Source organism: Bombina bombina, chromosome 1, assembly GCF_027579735.1.
Source record: "Bombina bombina isolate aBomBom1 chromosome 1, aBomBom1.pri, whole genome shotgun sequence".
In the NCBI taxonomy this organism is placed as follows: domain Eukaryota; kingdom Metazoa; phylum Chordata; class Amphibia; order Anura; family Bombinatoridae; genus Bombina; species Bombina bombina.
In genome coordinates, this window is record NC_069499.1 from 1,214,508,989 (window position 1) to 1,214,527,970 (window position 18,982).

Sequence of the window (18,982 nt, forward strand, 5' to 3'; positions counted from 1 at the left end):
CTGAACTTGTTTTCATTGCATTATTCAAGGTCTGAAAACACTGCATCTTTGTTATTTTGACCAGTTTTCATTTTCTTCAAAAAGATGCTCTAAATGACAATATTTTTATATGGAATTAGGGAAAAATGCTGTCAGTAGTTTATAGAATAAAACAAAAATGTTTAAATACATACCTATAAATAATTTTGCAGTGGTCTCTTAATTTTTTATGTATGTATGTATATATATATATATATATATATATATACATAAATATATATAATGTATGTATGTGTATGTGTGTACATATGTATGTGCACACATACTGTGCTCACATACACATGTACATATACATGCATACACACACTCACCATTTGTAATATGAGCTATGTTAGTGAGGCCCGCACTAAAAAATCTAACATTCCCTGTAAATTTCTTTAACCAATTACATAATATCAGATTGTGAGCTATTCTTAGGGTAGGCTCACTATATGGATAGCGCACTCACAGCGCCCCACTTGTAATCTAGGCTCTTTCTAATATATACAGAAGAGAAATTTATCAGAGCACCAAGGTACTTCTGCATCTGTTACATTGTACTCAGCAAATAATATTTACCAGGTGTTTGCCCTATGTTAAGTAGAAACTACAGACTGGCAGAGAATGGGCTGTATTCTGGGATGTCAGCTTGGCATTTACATGAGCAGGTTGATGGGATGCTGTAATTTAATAATTTGTCTAAGATTTAATAAAGCCTTTATGTGAAACTAATATCTCAATGAATAAACAACTTGTCGCAGGTCAAAATTGGTTAATTCAAAGGAATTTGTAACTGACCTTATCACAGCGAGTTCTGTGCATTATAGCCAATGGAGCTGCATATTTCTTGCAACATTTCACTTTTGATGCATAGAAGTAGCACTAACAAACACACACACACAACGACAATCAATTCCATAGGTTGGAACTGCACTCAGCTTGGGACACAATATTAAATACCTTGGGTGTTTCATGCTTGAATGTCAGCTTATAAGGGCTTTCAGAAAGCTCTTAAACTTACATAATAACTACATTTGAATACAAATTAGCATTGCTCAAGTAAAATTGAGTATGGGAGACACAAATATGTGTAGTAATAACTTTAAACAGATATCCTTTTGCCACTGCAGACAGAAAAGAAGCCATGCTTACCAATCATAGCAAACTGAGAATCCAGGCCCAAAGTCAAAAGCATAATAAAAAAGAGGAATGACCAAAGAGGAGATACTGGTAGCTGTGACAATGCCTCTGGATAGGCAATAAATGCCAAACCGAACCCTATTAGACAAATTACAGATTCAGTATGATTACATACTATATTAAGTAGTTATATACAAGAAACAATTTGACAAAAGCATATTGAGTTGTTTGTGATGTTTTTACATTTTTCGTATTTTAAAAGACTGAACACTAAGAACATGTTTGATACATAAATATAAAGATAGGCAGACAGACAGATAGAGACAGACAGACAGAAATACAAAGATAGATAGATAGATAGATAGATAGATAGATAAAGATAGGTAGATAGAAAAATTATAGATATAAAAAGATTGATATATCGTGGGGGTTAATAGTGTGAAATGGTAATTTACGATGGGGGGTGTGGCAGTTTAGTGGTTAATAGTGTAGAGGTGGAATTTTTAGTTGGGATGTTGTGGTTTAGGGGTAAATAGTGTAGTTGGAATAACTTTATTATCTAGGGGGGCGGGGGTTAGTGCTTGTTGACAGCCCAAACTCTTTATATAAGCTTTGATTTCAAACGAAACATTTGCATTTACTTTTAACTTGTAATCCGAGTGCACATTAATGCTCTACGCCACCCATAGAAAATATGGGGAGCATAAATTATTAAGAGTTTGTGCAAGCAAATTTGCTGTACTTTAAACACAGGGTCACTTGTAATGTGGACTTGAGCGCAAAAAAAAATCTGCAATTTTGCAATCACGTTTTTGCTTCTCACACTCACAATAGCACGCCACTTGTAATCTAGCACTTAATATACACTTATATCATAACACTAGATTGAATCCTGAGATACTGCATGGGTGACAAGAGATTACAGGTTTTAGAGCAAGAAAACTATTCTGATCTCCAGAATGTTTATCAGTAAGAAGACCAATTATCTGGTGTTATGATGATATTATAAACTGCACCCCAACATGAAAATCTGGTTTCTTATCACTCATCAGCTGAGAGGCTAACATTTTCATTTTGAAAATATTCTTAAAAAACATGTGTAATTCAGCTGAGCTAAGAAAATATAATGTAAAACCAGCAAAGGGAAATATGTAAAGTGCTGCCACCATTAAACCAATAGTTACCCTGCAGCATGTAAACTCTATTGTCTGAAGGAAAAACTTTTTACCCTCTTCTAAACTATTATGTTTCAATTTGAAATCTCTTAACAACTGTAAATGTTTTTAGCGTTGTTTAGCATTATTTTTTGGAAGTTTACATAGTTGCCAATAATCTGCTGGTGTAAAACGGTAAAAATATTGCTTCACAAAATCCTGCATCAGTTTATTTTTAATACACAGTGTACATACTTTTGCATTATATTTTACCAGCTCACGAAAAACTTTGTGTAAATTGGGCCTTTTTTTACATATATGTGAGTATCCATCACTATTGTATAGTCCATGGGAATTGGTCATCAGGACATACATTAACATATGTATATGTATATAATAGCCATATGCGCTATATTTTGTACAGCTAACATGCTCTGTGGGAGACACAAGTTAATTTAAATCATGGCTATAACAATTAGAAATTGCATTTAGCAATCCCGTTCCTAAAATGTTTGTTTTTACTTTATACTCAAATGTTTGTGATTGTGAGTTACAATACTTTCTTTTTTTTTTTAAATGGGATTACTATTGGCAATCCTTTCATTATGATCATGATTTAATGTTTGATTCAATTTTGTTTTTTGGTGACTGACATCTTTTGCACAAATTTTTAAAGAAAATCAGAATTTACAAAAGTCATGTTTTCAATAATTGAAATTTCGAATATCTAGAACATTGTGTTGCCATCTCCTAACAGTAATAGAAATATTATTTGGCAAAGACAAACCTTATTCTGTAGAGTGAGGTTTGGAACTTTTGGTGGTGTTTTAAACCTTGTAACTTGGCAATTTTATAATTTATACTATGAGAATAGTTAAAATTCTGTAATAGAAGGTGATATCAGTTGCTGCCACTTTCATCTTAAAGAAAATAATTTACTGCACTCTTCTTGATTTCAGAAGAAAATCTTGCCAAAAAAAAATTTTTTTAAAAAATAAGTAATTGAACAAACAAGCTTTGTATACCCATCATGTCCATATGCAAATGGAAAATGATCATTTTTACAGTGTAGACATGATGCAAATAAATAATTAAAAAAAGAGGTGTGTAAACTGCTGAGAAACATTATCCAGTAAAAAGAAAAAATCAATGTTTATTTGCTGCTTATAATTTATTATTAGCAACTATATAAACACGGCCTTAGTGACTAAAATTCCCTGGTGTTTGATTTTTGCAGGACCTTAGAAGGAATATTTGAGTTATAGTTAGAGTGAAATAAAGAGGCACAAACTTCAAGTAAAACATGTTTCATACTAAACTAACTTTCTCTGGATTCATGTGGGTCCAAAATAATAAATGTGAATATTCTAATCCTTCAGAATAGTTTATCAAATGATTTATCTACATAATTCCCATAGACTGTAACAATGAATTACTGTAGAAAAAGGTTTGACACACTTTTAAGAATATGAATATACCCCTCTGACCATTTCATAGAAGAGGAAAGTGATATCTAGGTGGCATTGAATAACCATTCAAAACACTTTTACCATCATTATATCCTGTATAAAACTTGTAAAACTACACTGGAGTATGTCTAGACATCCAGGCCTCTTCAAGTTTGTTCTGAGATGATGTTTTAAAAGTTCTGGATATGGATTTATATATAGTCCTAGTAGTTCTTATAAAAATAGGATATTTTGCTATGAAAAGAACTAGAATTGAACATGTTCAATGTGATCCTGAGAAAGGTCATCTCTCTAAGGGTCTGATTATTAAACACCTACCAGCATGGAAAAAATCATGCAAAAACTTTTGGGCATCGTATCATAATGTGTCTCTCCTTCACATCCAGAACTCTAGCTAGATAAACATCTCTAGAGAAACATTTGCCTTTCTAGAATTCTTTTTGATGGACTTTACTCTGTTGAAGGAACTTCTTAGATGATCTCACCAGAATAGAGAGCTTTAGAGAATTGGGCCCTAAAAGGTTTCTGTCAAGACCCAAACTAAATTTTCTCTTTCAAGAGAATGCCCATAAGTAAGCATCATTATCAGTAAAGATTAAACCTTAATGATGCAGATAGAACAGGTAATTGTAAAAAAAATACTAAAAAAATAAAATTTAAATGATGCTATAAAATTGTACTTTTTGGGTTCCATTTATCAAGTGCTTTGGAAGCCCATCATTTCAGGCTCGTCGGAAACAAACGTTAAGAATCAGCGGTCATAAGACCGCAGCTCCTTAATCTGTCCGCCACTTAAAAGGTGGATGATTGAAATCATCCTTATCCGATAGAATCAGAATAATTGGCAGCCCCTGATAGCGGCCATTTATCCGCCAGTGAACAGGGGGCGGCATTGCACAAGCACTTAGGGTGAAATGCCTGCAGCAATATCCAGCGGACATGATTCACTTCAGCAAATTTTGTCTGCTCAACAAATAATAAATAGAGCCCTTATCTTTATTTGTGCAGGGGACAGGGAAATTAAACTTTAAAATTTGTCAAAAAAATCTACTGCTTGTTTTTTTATCTGATCCAATCAGCCAATAGGATTGAGCTGGCATTCTATTGGCTGTTCCAATCAGCCAATAGAATGCCAGTTCAATCCTATTGGCTGATTGCATAAGCCAATAGGATTTTTTCTACCTTAATTCCGATTGGCTGATAGAATTCTATCAGCCAATTGGAATTGAAGGGACGCCATCTTGGATGACATCATTTAAAGGAACCTTTATTCAGTCGTCGGCCATCAGAAGAAGAGGATGCTCCGCGTCGGATGTCTTGAAGATGGACCCGCTCCGCGCCGGATGGATGAAGATAGAATATAGAAGATGCCGTCTGGATGAAGATTTCTGCCCGTCTGGAGGACCACTTCTGCCCGGTTGGATGAAGACCTCTGCCCGTCTGGAGGACCACTTCTGCCCGGTTGGGTGAAGACTTGTCACGGTAGGGTGATCTTCAAGGGGTTAGTGTTAGGTTTTTTTAAGGGGGGATTGGGTGGGTTTTAGAGTAGGGTTGGTTGTGTGGGTGGTGGGTTTTAATGTTGTGGGGGGGATTTGTACTTTTATTTTCAGATAAAAGAGCTGATTACTTTGGGGCAATGCCCCGCAAAAGGCCCTTTTAAGGGCTATTTGTAATTTAGTTTAGGGTAGGGCTTTTTTTTTATTTTGGGGGGCTTTTTTATTTTGTTAGGGGGATTAGAGTAGGTGTAATTAGTTTAAAAATCTTGTAATTTCTTTATTATTTTCTGTAATTTAGTGGGGGGTTTTTCGTACTTTAGATAATTTTATTTAATTGTAATTAATTGTATTTAATTTAGGTAATTAATTTAATTATAGTGTAGTGTTAGATGTAATTGTAACTTAGGTTAGGTTTTATTTTACAGGTAAATTTGTCTTTATTTTAACTAGGTAGTTATTAAATAGTTAATAACTATTTAATAACTATTGTACCTAGTTAAAATAAATACAAAGTTGCCTGTAAAATAAAAATAAACCCTAAGCTAGCTACAATGTAACTATTAGTTATATTGTAGCTAGCTTAGGGTTTATTTTATAGGTAATTATTTCGTTTTAAATAGGAATTATTTAGTTAATTGTAGTAATTTTATTTAGATTTATTTAAATTATATTTAAGTTAGGGGGGTTAGGGTTAGACTTAGGTTTAGGGGTTAATAACTTTATTATAGTGGCTGCGACGTTGGGGGCAGCAGATTAGGGGTTAATAAATGTAGGTAGTTGACGGCCATGTTAGGGATGGCAGATTAGGGGTTAATAATATTTAACTAGTGTTTGTGATGCTGGAGTGCGGCGGTTTAGGGGTTAATATGTTTTTTATAGTGCGGCGATGTCCGGTTCGGCAGATTAGGAGTTAAAAATTTTATTTTAGTGTTTGCAATGTGGGGGGGCCTCGGTTTAGGGGTTAATAGGTAGTTTATGGGTGTTAGTGTACTTTTTAGCACTTTAGTTAAGAGTTTTATGCTACGGTGTTGTAGTGTAAAACTCTCAACTACTGACTTTTAAATGCGGTACCAGGCTTGACAGGAGAGGGTCTATCACTCACTTTTTTGCAGACTCGTAATACCGGCGCTATGCAAGTCCCATTGAAAATATAGGATACGCAATTGATGTAAGTGGATTTGCGGTATTTCCGAGTTTGGCCAAAAAAGTGAGCGATACACCTGTACCTGCAAGACTCGTAATACCAGCGGGCGTTAAAAAGCAGCGTTAGGACCTCTTAACGCTGATTTTTAAGGCTAATGCACAACTCGTAATCTAGGCCAGTATTTCTAATGCTATATTTAAATGTAATATTCATTTAGAATTTCTCTAATTCTATATTGTATCATTTGAATTTAATTAAGCAATATTTAAATTTGAAAAATTTGAATTTATATATTTGTAATAGTATTTCTAATGCTCTCTTTAAATGTAATATTCAGATTCTGCAATATTCGAAATAGAAAAAATCTAATCAATATATTTGTATATATTATGTATCAATTTACTAACTTCTGTACCACATGAACTATTGTTCTTCTGTTTAGTATTTGTTAAATCAAATGTTATATTCGAAAATTTCGTATGTGAAAATTTGATCTAATTATGAACATTCGAAAACTAAAGTAACATTTGAAAACCCAGAAAAAACAATTACCGAATTTTAATGGACCTTAATTTTTTATCAACTTTGATTGTGTGAAAACAATTTCCACAAGACTATTTGTTCTACCAAGCGAATTGCACTTTCATCACTTTCACCCATACCTAAGCAAGACACTGCTAGTTCATGTGTGCCACATAGATAACATTGTACTAAGAACTAATTGGCTAAAATGCAAATCTGTAAATAGCACTTAAATAAGGGGGCTGTCTGCAGGGGTTCAGATACAAGGTAATCACAGACGTAAAAAGTAAATTAATATTGCTGTGTTGGTTATGCAAAACTGGAGAATGGGTGATAAAAGGATTATCTATCTTTTTAAACAATAACATTTTTGGAGTAGACTGTCCCTTTAAAGGGATATGAACAACAAAACTTTTCTGTTCAGACAGAACAAACCATTTTAAAAAAGTTTCCATTTTACTTCTATTATCAAATTTGCTTTATTCCTATGATTTTCTGTGTTGAGGAGATACCTAGGTAGGCATCTGGAGCAATACATGGCAGGAAATAGTGCTGCCATCTTTAATGCCATATTGTACTCCCAAATCGTATAGCTTGTACATTTCTTTTAGCAACAATTAAAGTATTTTGGATAGGATAAAACTTTATTTAGCAAGAATTGCATTTTTGTGCACATCTTTCATCCCATGATTTCTTTGTCCCTGTTAAATATATTTGCACTTATGAATGTATTGGATGTAGAAGGGATTGAGAAAGTTTTTTTTCTGTTTTCGGGACCCAGCAGTTTCTACTCTCACCCTTGCATGCTTATCAGACAGATCAGAAGGATCAGCCAGTGACTCTGGTTTAAAAAATAAGAAGCAAATTATTATTTTACCTACTAATAAGAGTAAAATAATATGTCACAAATTATCACAAACTATGTAAAGCAGTACATCAAGGATGAGCTCATCTAAATAACTAGTACATTGTCTGTCAAAAAATGAAAAACAATTAATGTTCTAGATAAACATATTATACATTATTGATTACATATAGACGTTTACCTGAATCTACCACATCGGGGACAGATTTCTCTGAAACAAAAGCCATATGTCCAAGGATTGAAAAAATGGCAAATCCAGCAAACACACTTGTGAGACAGTTAGCGACACAAACCACTATAGCATCTAAATAGCAGTTATTGTGGAATTTATTATAAGATGACAGCGCTATAAGTCCACCCCAGGCTGTAGAAAGTGAATAAAAGATCTGAGTAGCAGCATCTTTCCAAACCTAAAATAAAAATGAAAAAGTAATTAAAGCTATTTTAATATATGCATTAGAAATACATTTGTTGCAAAAGATCCGTATGCAAAATAACAAAATTTATGCTTACCTGATAAAATTCTTTCTTTCCGGACATGGAGAGTCCATGACGTCATTCCAATTACTAGTGGGATATTCAACTCCTGGCCAGCAGGAGGAGGCAAAGAGCACCCCAGCAAACTGTTAAGTGTACTAAAAGAACTGCTGAATTATAATTAAGAAGAGGGCGGGGTCGTGGACTCTCCATGTCCGGAAAGAAAGAAATTTATCAGGTAATCATAAATTTTGTTTTCTTTCCTAAGACATGGAGAGTCAACAACGTCATTCCAATTACTAGTGGGAACAGGGAGGGAGAAAAAGGCAGGAGGACCTAAACAGAAGGCACCACCACTTGAAGAACCTTTCTCCCAAAAGAAGCCTCAGTCGAGGCAAAAGTATCATATTTGTAGCATTTAGAAAAAGTATGCAGAGAGGACAATGTTGCCGCCTTGCAAATCTGTTCCACAGAAGCTTCATTTTTTAAAGCCCAAGAAGAGGAGACAGCCCTAGTGGAATGAGCTGTAATTCTCTCAGGAGGCTGCTGTCCAGCAGTCTCATAAGCCAAATGAATCAAACTTCTCAACCATAGAGACAGAGTAGTAGAAGTGCCTTCTAAACCTTAAGCTTTCCAGAGAAAACAACAAACAGGACAGACGATTGTCGAAACTCTTTAGTAGCTTGTAAGTAAAATTTTAGAGTGCGCACAACATCCAAGTTATGCAAAAGACGTTCCTTATGAGATGAAGAATTAGGACAAAAAGAACAACAATTTCCTAAGTAACATTTCAATCTGACACCACCTTAGGGAGAAAACCCAATTTAATATGAAGGACTGCCTTATCAGCATGAAAAATAAGGTATGGGGAATCACACTGCAGAGCTGAAAGCGAAGACACTTTGCAAACAGAAGAAATAGCAAGAGGAAACAAAACCTTCAGAGATAACAATTTTATATCAACAACATGCATTGGCTCAAACGGAGCCTGCTGCAAAACTTTAAGAACTAGACTAAGGCTTCACAGGGGAGCAAACACAGGCCTGAACAAAGGCATGAACATCCGGTAAGACTGCCACACGTTTGTGCAAAAGGATAGATAATGCAGAAATCTGATCCTTTAGAGTACTGACGATAAACCCTTCTCCAGGTCATCCTGAAGAAAAGACAAAATCTTGGGAATTCTCACCTGGCTTAAGGAGAACCCTTTAGATTCACACCAATAAAGATATTTACGCCATATCTTATGGTAAATTTTGCAAGTAACAGGTTTGCGAGCATGACGCATAGTCTCAATGACCGCTTCAGAAAAACCATGTTTAGACAGAACTAGGCGTTCAATCTCCAAGCAGTCAGCTTCTTCAGAGAATCTAGGTTTGGATGGAGGAAAGGACCCTGAATTAGAAGGTCCTTCCTCTGAGGTAACCTCCAAGGAGGTAGAGATGACATCCTTACCAGATCCGTGAACCAGATCCTGCGAGGCCATGCAGGAACTATTAGGATCATCAATGTTCTCTCCTGTTTGATATGAGCAATGACTTGTGGAAGGAGAGCAAATAGAGGAAACAGATATGCCAGAGAGAACATCCAAGGAACCGCTAGAGCATCTATCAGAATGGCCGGAGGATCTCTTGACCTTTAACCGTACTTTGGAACCTTGGCATTTTGTCGGGATGCCATTAGATCCAACTCTGGAACCCCCCACCTGAGGGTTATCTGAGCGAACTCTTCCAGATAGAGACATCCACTCCCTGGGATGAAAGGTCTGTCTGCTCAGAAAATCTGCCTCCCAGTTGTCCACTCCTAGAATGTGGATGGCAGATAGAAGACAATCGTTAGCTTCCACCCACTGCAGAATGCTAGTCACCTCCTTCATGGCTAAGGAACTCCGAGTTCCTCCCTGGTGGTTGATGTAAGCCACTGAGGTGATGTTGTCTGATTAGAATCTGATAAACCAGACTAAAGACAGTTGAGGCCACGCTGATAGGGCATTGAAGATAGCTCTCAACTCCAAGATGTTTATGGGAAGAGAGGTCTCTTCCCGAGACCACAGGCCCTGAGCCTACAGAGAACCCCAAACAGCTCCCCAGCCTGACAGGCTGGCATCCTTGGTTACAATCTCCCAGGAAGGTCTCAGAAAGCAAGTGCCCCAAGACAGATGTTCCTGTGACATCCACCACGAGAGAGAGTCTCTTGTTAAGGGGTCCAGATTTATTCTCTGTGATAAATCTGAATGGTCACTGTTCCATTGACAGAGCATACAAAGCTGCAGCGGTCACAGATGGAACGGAGCAAAAGGGATGATGTCCATGGATGCTACCATCAGACCAATCACCTCCATGCATTAAGCCACTGATGGACGAAAGGCAGACTGGAGAGAAAGGCAGGAAGCAAGAAGTTTTGAATTTCTGACCTCCGTCAAGAAAATCTTCATAGACAGGGAATCTATTATTGTCCCTAGGAAACACACTTTGGTATATGGAACTAGAGAACTCTTTTCCAAATTCACCTTCCACCCATGGGAATGTAGAAAAGACAACAGCATCTCTGTATGAGATTGGGCTAGTTGAAAAGATGACGCCTGAACCAAGATGTTGTCTAGATAAGGCACCACAGCAATTCCCTGGAAACTGAACACTGCCAATAGTGCCCCCAGAACCTGTGTGAATATTCTGGGAGCCGTGGCCAGACCAAAGGGAAGAGCAACAAACTGGATATGCTTGTCCAGAAAGGCAAACCTCAGAAACTGGTGGTGTTCCCTGTGAATGGGAACATGAAGGTATGCGATGCGTCCTTCAGGTCTATGGTCATCATAAACTAACCTTCCTGTACCAAAGGAAGAATGGAACAAATAGTTTTCATCTTGAAGGACGGAACTCTGAGGAATTTGTTGAGACACTTGAGGTCTAGGATGGGACGGAAAGTTTTCTCCTTTTTGGGAACCACAAATAGATTTGAATAGAATTCTAGACCTTGTTTCCTTAGAGGGACTGGAACAATAACTCCCAGGGAGGATAGGTCCTTTACACAGTTTAAAAAGGCCTCCTTCTTTATCTGGTTTGAGGATAGTCTTCACAGGAGAAATCTGCTCCTTGGAGGGCAAGACTTGAATCCCATTCTGTAACCTAGGATACTATGTCCACAGCCCATGGATCTGGGACATTGCATATCCTGGCTTGATGAAAAAGAGAAAGTCTGTTTCCCCCCACCTGATCCATACTTAAATCAGGGGCGGAACCTTCATGCTGATTTAAAATCAGCGGAAGGCTTCTTGTTTTGTTTTCCCTGGTTCCAGGGCTGGCTGGATTTCCAAGTGGATCTGGATTGGTCAGGTTTGGAGGAGGAAGAGGAGGACTTTTGTCCCTTAAAGTTATGAAAGGAACGAAAATGTGAAGTCTGACAACCCCTAGGTCTATTCTTCATATCCTGAGGTAGGAACGATCCCTTTCCACCTGTAATCTCTGAAATGATCTCCGCCAGACCAGATCCAAACAGAGTCTTTCCCTTATACGGTAAATTCAAAAGCTTGGCTTAAGAAGAGACGTTGGCCGACCAAGATTTTAACCACAGAGCTCTGCGGGCTAGTACAGTGAAGCTAGACATTTTTGCTCCCAGTCGAATTATCTGCATGTTGGCATCACAGATAAAAGTATTGGCCAATTTGAGAGCTTTGATCCTATCTTGGATCTCCTCTACCATAGTTTCCTCTGCAATAAGATCAGACAATGCATCGCACTAATAAGATGCTGCTCCCGCAACCGTGGCAATACTTGCTGCAGGTTGCCACTGTAATCCTTGATGGATGTACATCTTTTTTAAGTAAGCCTCTAGATTCTTAACAATTGGATCCTTAAAAGAGCAACTATCCTCTATAGGAATGGTAGTTCTCGTGACAAGAGTAAAAATAACTCCTTCTACTTTAAGAACAGTGCGCCATGAGTCATCAAAAAGAGTCAGCAACAGGAAACATCTTCTTAAAAACAGGGGAAAGGGAAAAAGGAACCCCTGGCTTATCCCATTCCTGAGTAATAATTTCAGACATCTTCCTTGGGACAGGAAGAACATTCTCAGAAGATGGGAAATCATAAACTCTATCCAATTTAAAAGACTTTATGGGGTTGACAGCAACCGGAGGTTCAGAGTCATCTAAAGTAGCTATAACCTCTTTCAGTAGTAACCGGAGGTGTCCAAGCTTAAATCTAAAATGAACCTCTTTAGATTCTGAAGCTTTTTCTGCTAACGTGTCAGAGTCTGAGATCTCACCTTCAGAAGCTACTGAAGTATTCTCCTCATCAGACATTTGAGAAAGATTGGCTAATGCAGATCTAGAGTCAGAAGCCTTACTATCAGGCAGATGCTTAGATTTTCTCTTACGCTTACCCGAGGAAGGGAAAGCTGACAAAGCCACTGTTACTGCAGAAGAAATCTGAGCAGCAAAATCCCCAGGTAAATAAACACCCCCAGGTGGATGAGAGGACACAGAAGGCACAGTATGAGAAACAATTAAGGCTTGGGACGTTTGAGGAGAAAGCTGAGGCATGTCACGCACAGCATTATCCTGAGAGACAGTAGGCTCAGAAGGGAGTAATTTGTCCTTAAATTTTAAAGTCTTAGTTAAACAAGAGGAGCAAAATTGCATAGGCATAACAATTTGGGCCTCTAAACATAGTAAACATTTATCCATAGAGATGGACTGATCCATGGCTGTAATGTAACAGGTCCCACAAGTAATGTCAAAATTATGAAATGAAAAATAAAATGAAGCAATTTTAAAATTCAAATAATTATCAATGAAAATTAAATATCAAATTGTAATAATAATAAACATAGAAGGTCGCTTTTAGAAACAACCTCAGATTGCCTGAGGCTCCTACCGCCAAAAGAGATACCCCACTAGTAAGAGGAAAAAACTGACTCCTTGTAGAGATTCTCTCCTCTTAAATGATCCTGTTAGATGATGTAAATAAAGCTAACATGAGAAGTCTATAGCTGGAGATCCTCTCCTCCATAGCAAATGCTTACTATCGTCTCAACTGCACCGCTCCACTAAATCGGAAGTGCAGGCATCACGTGAGCGGGACTAAAATAAACTGCACAATATTTCTACAAGTGTAAAAAATGTGCGAAGTGACAGTCAGTTAAAAAATGGCTCTCTTGTTTAAAACACATAGGCAAATAATCCCTTAATAGCCCACAGACCTCAAATACAATTGCTTTAAAATTAATAATATAGACACTGGTTAAAAAATAAAATATATCCTTTACCATTTACCCCTTACATCCCTTAGCCAAATGTCAAGTCTCATACTGAATTATAAGTGTGCCAAATATATTGTCCATATATATATATATATATATATATATATATATAAATCCTTAAAAGATGATGATTATTATGTCCATGAGAGGATCTGAAAAAGAGGGTTGACATCTTAAGTGCTGCTGTCCTTCTGTACTTAGAAGGCAAAGGCACTTACCTTAGATCCAACTGCATGATAGATGCTGATCCTTAGGTGTGGCAGGCACTTTGCTCCCTGTCATGGACCTGTAGGAAAAGAAAGAACAGAGTAACCAACAAAGGGGTAGCAAAGTGTTAAAAGTAAAGCAAAGACTTCCTCGCCTTCGCACAACCTCCATTGACAGAGGCAAAGAGAATAACTGGGGATTATGGGTAAGGGAAGTTACACTTAACAGCTTTGCTGGGGTGCTCTTTGCCTCCTCCTGCTGGCCAGGAGTTGAATATCCCACTAGAAATTGGAATGACATTGTGGACTCTCCATGTCTTAGGAAGAAAAATTGTTTTAATAAATGTAAAACTGTAATTTGCTAGCAAACTTTCAATTATTTTGCAGAACAGACACATCCCTTGAGCAGTCTCTTTTGTGTTGTTAATCTTATCTTTTTTTGCAAGAGTCAATTATGGACAAATAAAAGAGCTTCTGCACACCAATCACCAAGTGCTCTATGTAGGAGTTTCAGTGCACTCAAGCCTCTTGGGGGGAATAGAAAAAATACACTTTTAAATTTAAAGGAAAAGCAATCAAAATACTGTATAAATAAAATATGCATTTCAAAACTGTTAACTATGTATACTTATTCTTTTTTTTTTTTTTTTTTTTTTTTTTTTTTTATATTTAAATGTTTTTATTGAGGATAAGTAATACATTTTTAACAATCATAGGTTGCAAATTACAGTCATCAAAGTACATATACATTGCATTTTAAGAAATTAAGATGCACCTGAGATAGATCAACTTTTCTCCTCATTTTCTCCCCTTGTATTAACTTAATAGATCACTCTTGGATCCTGGGTATGTCAACAATACTTTGTAGGGGATTTAAAAATAACCAACCAAAACAATAAAAGAAAATGCATCTCTAAGAATATATTGCTGTAAAGACATTCTTGTCTCCAATTAACAAAATGAAAGATGCATGAACCTGAATTGGGAACTCCTTTATGATATAGATAACAAACACAACTGAGATTAAATTCATACTTATTCTTTTTATTGGGAAATAAATTTTAAATTAGGGTTATTTCCAACAATTGAGAAATTAATATAATTAGTGACAGAATGTGCTAGATTTATTGGTCTCTATTTATCAAGCTGTAGATGCAGCTTGGAAACTCATACAAACAACTTATTGTACCCATAAATTTCAATGGAGTGTGCAGAACAAACAAAAAACTAACCTTTTCCCTTGCACGTTAACCCCAAACTGCATTCGACCAACAGCGCTAAATCCGAAGGTAGTTATAAATATTTTACATTCCAATGTTCTTGATTGGAATGTAAAATATATACATATATAAACACATAAACACACACACACACATACATATATATATATATATATATATATATATAAACTGTATATAGATACTGTATATATATATATAGACACAATATAGCCCTTTATATTCAAACACCTTGTCATATACCATATACCTTTTCACCCTTATAAAAAAATATGAATATTTATGTGGCTATATTTTTTTTTTTTATCAGATAGTTTATATATGAGTGTAACACTTTATTTTAATGTATTATGATGTGCTTGGTGCAAAATTTTAAAACCATTTTAGCCATACATGTACTTTTATGGTTTGACTTAAAATCCTTTGCAATTAATCTTTCATTTGAAATTTTGGCTAATTTGGTTGCTTTTTTTCATGCTTTGATACGTTCTTTATATATTTGGAATGTTGAGTCTGTACTATATTCTTTGAATAAGTTAAATGCCCTACGTTTTTTCTTAATTTATCTTAACACATTTTTAATTAGCCAAATTGGCTTGGATTTATTTATTTTACTTTTCTAACCATGTGGTATGTGTTGATATGTATATTTATTTAACAACGTTTTAAATGTTATCTATTAATCCTCTGTATCTTTATTAGATAATACTTTGTCCCAATGGATGTTATTTACCAATTTTGCTTTCTTAAAATTGAAAGTCTTAATTGAACCCTTATAACACTGCTTATGGAAAGTAATTTTAAACATGACCATGTTATGATCACTGTTACTCGAATGTTCTTTGATTTCTATGTTTGATATTATATCTGTATCGTTTAATAGCACTAAATCCATTATAGCTTTATTCCTAGTTAAATCCTCTATGAATTGTGACATGAAGTTATCCCTGAGAACATTTAAAAATCTATCTTCCTTAGATGTAGTACTAGTTTCATTGGCCCAGTTTATGTTGGGGTAGTTCAAATCTCACAGCACTGGTATTATTAGCAGCCTATTTGCATTAGTAGTTGATTTTCCGCCATGTCACTAATGTTGGGGGGGTTGTAGCATGTTCCTAGTAATATTGTTTTAGGATTTTCCCCCTCTCTTTATTTTTTACCTCTACATTATCACTTGTATCATCATAAATATATTCCCTTATTGTAGGTTTGTAGGTTGGTATCCTTTGTTAAAAGGGTAATCTCTTAGGTGAGCTCAGGAGCATGCATGTGTATTTAGCCATCTCTCAGCAGTGTTTGCAACATTGTTTGTAGCATTGAAATACATAGTAGCAAACACTGCAGCCACTGAATGCTAAGTCACGTGCACGCTCCTAAGTTCTTACCAGCCTGACTAGATTTACTTTTCAAGAAAGGATCCCAAGAAAAAAAAGTAAAGTTGATAATAGAAGTAAATTGGAAAGTTGTTTAAAATCACATTTTTTGTCTGAATAATTAATGTTTAATTTTGACTTTACTGTCCCTTTAAATAACATATATAACATATAGTAGTTCACATTATAGCAGTCTTACACTTATAACATCCGTGCATTTAAGATTATTTAAGAAATGCCCACAAACTAGTAGGAAGAAAAAGAAAATACAAAAATAATATAACATACTCCTTCCACTTGTAAAGACCAAAGACATATCCAAAAAAAGATTATTGCATTTATCAACAACATTTGCTTCCACCATGGCATAGTAATGTAATCTAAAATAAAGATTAATACTAGCAGCAACCTATTTTCCTACCATATTAGATGGTGGTCTGATATTAAATTACCATAATTCTAATATAAAGATACAAAAAATAGGTATAGTGTAACAGGAACTTAATATGTCAGCTATTCAGGAAGTACTGCAAAATAATCAATCCATCTATAAGTCTTGTTCCACAGGAAGCTAGTAAAACACACATAAAGTACTAAGAGTCTCAAGAGGTAATACATTTTTTTATGTTACTGACTTATATTTTATTTAGGTTCTTTTGATTTCTACCCTACATGCATTTTGGTGATTTGCTGTTTTGATTTAGGAAATTTTCATTTAAAATAGTAGTAAAAAAATACTACTATTACTTATCTCTGAATATTATGCAAACACTTGCACCAAAGCCTTCTATTCATTAGATCCATCATCACATGCTGACTATCATTCACACTAAAAAGGCAGATATTTAGGTACAAAAACATGTTGCTTTGTCCATACCTCTGCGTCCTTTAGCTTGGTAAAGTTTGATTGCATTCCAATGTAATAATCAATACCCTGAAATGCCCCTGGTAAAGTTGCCCCTCTGACCAGTAAGATGATGAGAACCACATAAGGAAATATGGCCGTAAAGTAGACGACCTGGAATAAACCATTAAATAATGTGATGTGGGAACCTGAAAAAACAGTGTCCAAAAACACAAAATCTCAAATTATGGTTAATCTAATCTGGCTAATTTTTGTAGTGGCAAAAATGTTTATTACTATTTTCATAACTTTAATTGACTGAGCAGGAAATGTTTGTTTCTGTTTAGGGACATTGTTTCCTAACACCATCCAATATGGCAGGGGTAATGTCACTGAGTTTTGCCCATGTGCATTAAATATTCCATTTTAAAAACATTCTGGGGTATAGGTAATAACTGCTAATGTTTTCTCTTGGGTTTATCAAGTCATTCTACAACTCCAATTCCGAAAAAGTTGGAAAATGCAAAAAAACAAAAGAGTCATTTGAAAATTGAATCACCCTGTACTATATTGAAAACACATTATTTGCACATTATTTGATGTTTTACTTTGTGAATTTAATGCATTTTTTAATATATACACTCATTTCAAATCTAATGACTGCAACACATTCCAAAAAAGTTGGGACAGGGGCAATTTAGGACTAATAGTGATGGGACTAGTTGAAATAAGAAGGTGATGTGAAACAGGTGAGGCAATCGTGTAATCATAGTTTATAAGGAGCCTCCAAAAAAGGCCTAGTGCTTCAAGAGCAAGAACGGGTAGAGGCTCACCAGTCTGCCAACAGATGCATCAGCAAATAATCCAACACTTTGAGAATAACATTCCCCAAAGACAAATCGGTAGGATTTTGGGCATTTCTTCTTTTACAGTGCACATTATAATTAAAAGATTCAAGGAATACGGTCAAATCTCGGTGCGTAAAGGGCAAGGCAGAAACCCACTTCTTAATGCACGTGATCTCTCGGACCCCATTGTCTCAAAAACCATCATGAGTCTGTAATAGATATCCTGACATTGGCTCTGGGATACGTTGGTAAACCTTTGTCAGTCAAAAGGACTTTCGCCGCTGCATCCACAGATTAAGTTAAGGCTTTACTAGGCAAAGCAGAAGCCATACATCAACGCTGTCCAGAAGCACAGTCATCTGTGATGGGTACTTGCACGTCTTTGAGGGCACCATTAATGGCGAAATATATGTATAAATTTTGAAGCAACATATGTTGCCATCCAGACTTCATCTTTTCCAGGGGCATCCCTACATTTTCCTGCAGGACAACGCCAAATCACATTATTTCAGGATTGCAAGCGCATGGTTGTGTAAACAGAGAGTGCGGGTGCTAGCATGGCCTGCCTGCAGTCCTGACCTGTCTCCAATTGAAAATGTGCGGCACATTATGAAGCTCAAAATAAGGCAACAAAGGCCTGGTACAGTTGCGCAGCTGAAGACATGCCTAATGGATGAATGGGGGAAGATTCAGTTTGCTAAATTTAACTAACTGGTGTCTTCAGTACCCAAATGCTTAATAAGTGTTTTTAAAAGAAAAGGTGACGTTACACAGTGGTCTGTCCCAACTTTTTATAAAAAACTTTTTACTTTCAAAAATACATTAATATCACAAAGTAAAACATCAAATAATGTGTTAATAATGTATTTTCAATGTAGTACAGTGAATTTTCAACTGACTCTTTATGTTTGATTTTTTTTGCATTTGAA

The 18,982-nt window shown here is 35.9% G+C and overlaps 1 protein-coding gene across 1 annotated transcript in view; it reads right to left on the minus strand.

Annotated features, from left to right (window-relative positions):
* Positions 1-18,982, minus strand: part of LOC128664079 (sodium- and chloride-dependent neutral and basic amino acid transporter B(0+)-like) — a 192,865-nt gene that overhangs the window by 70,742 nt on the left and 103,141 nt on the right. The window contains exons 7-9 of the mRNA XM_053718760.1: positions 17,239-17,379; positions 7,990-8,218; positions 1,171-1,296 (exon numbers count right to left, since the gene is read on the minus strand). Coding sequence (XP_053574735.1) covers positions 1,171-1,296; positions 7,990-8,218; positions 17,239-17,379 — 496 coding nt within the window. The remainder of the gene's footprint in view (positions 1-1,170; positions 1,297-7,989; positions 8,219-17,238; positions 17,380-18,982) is intronic.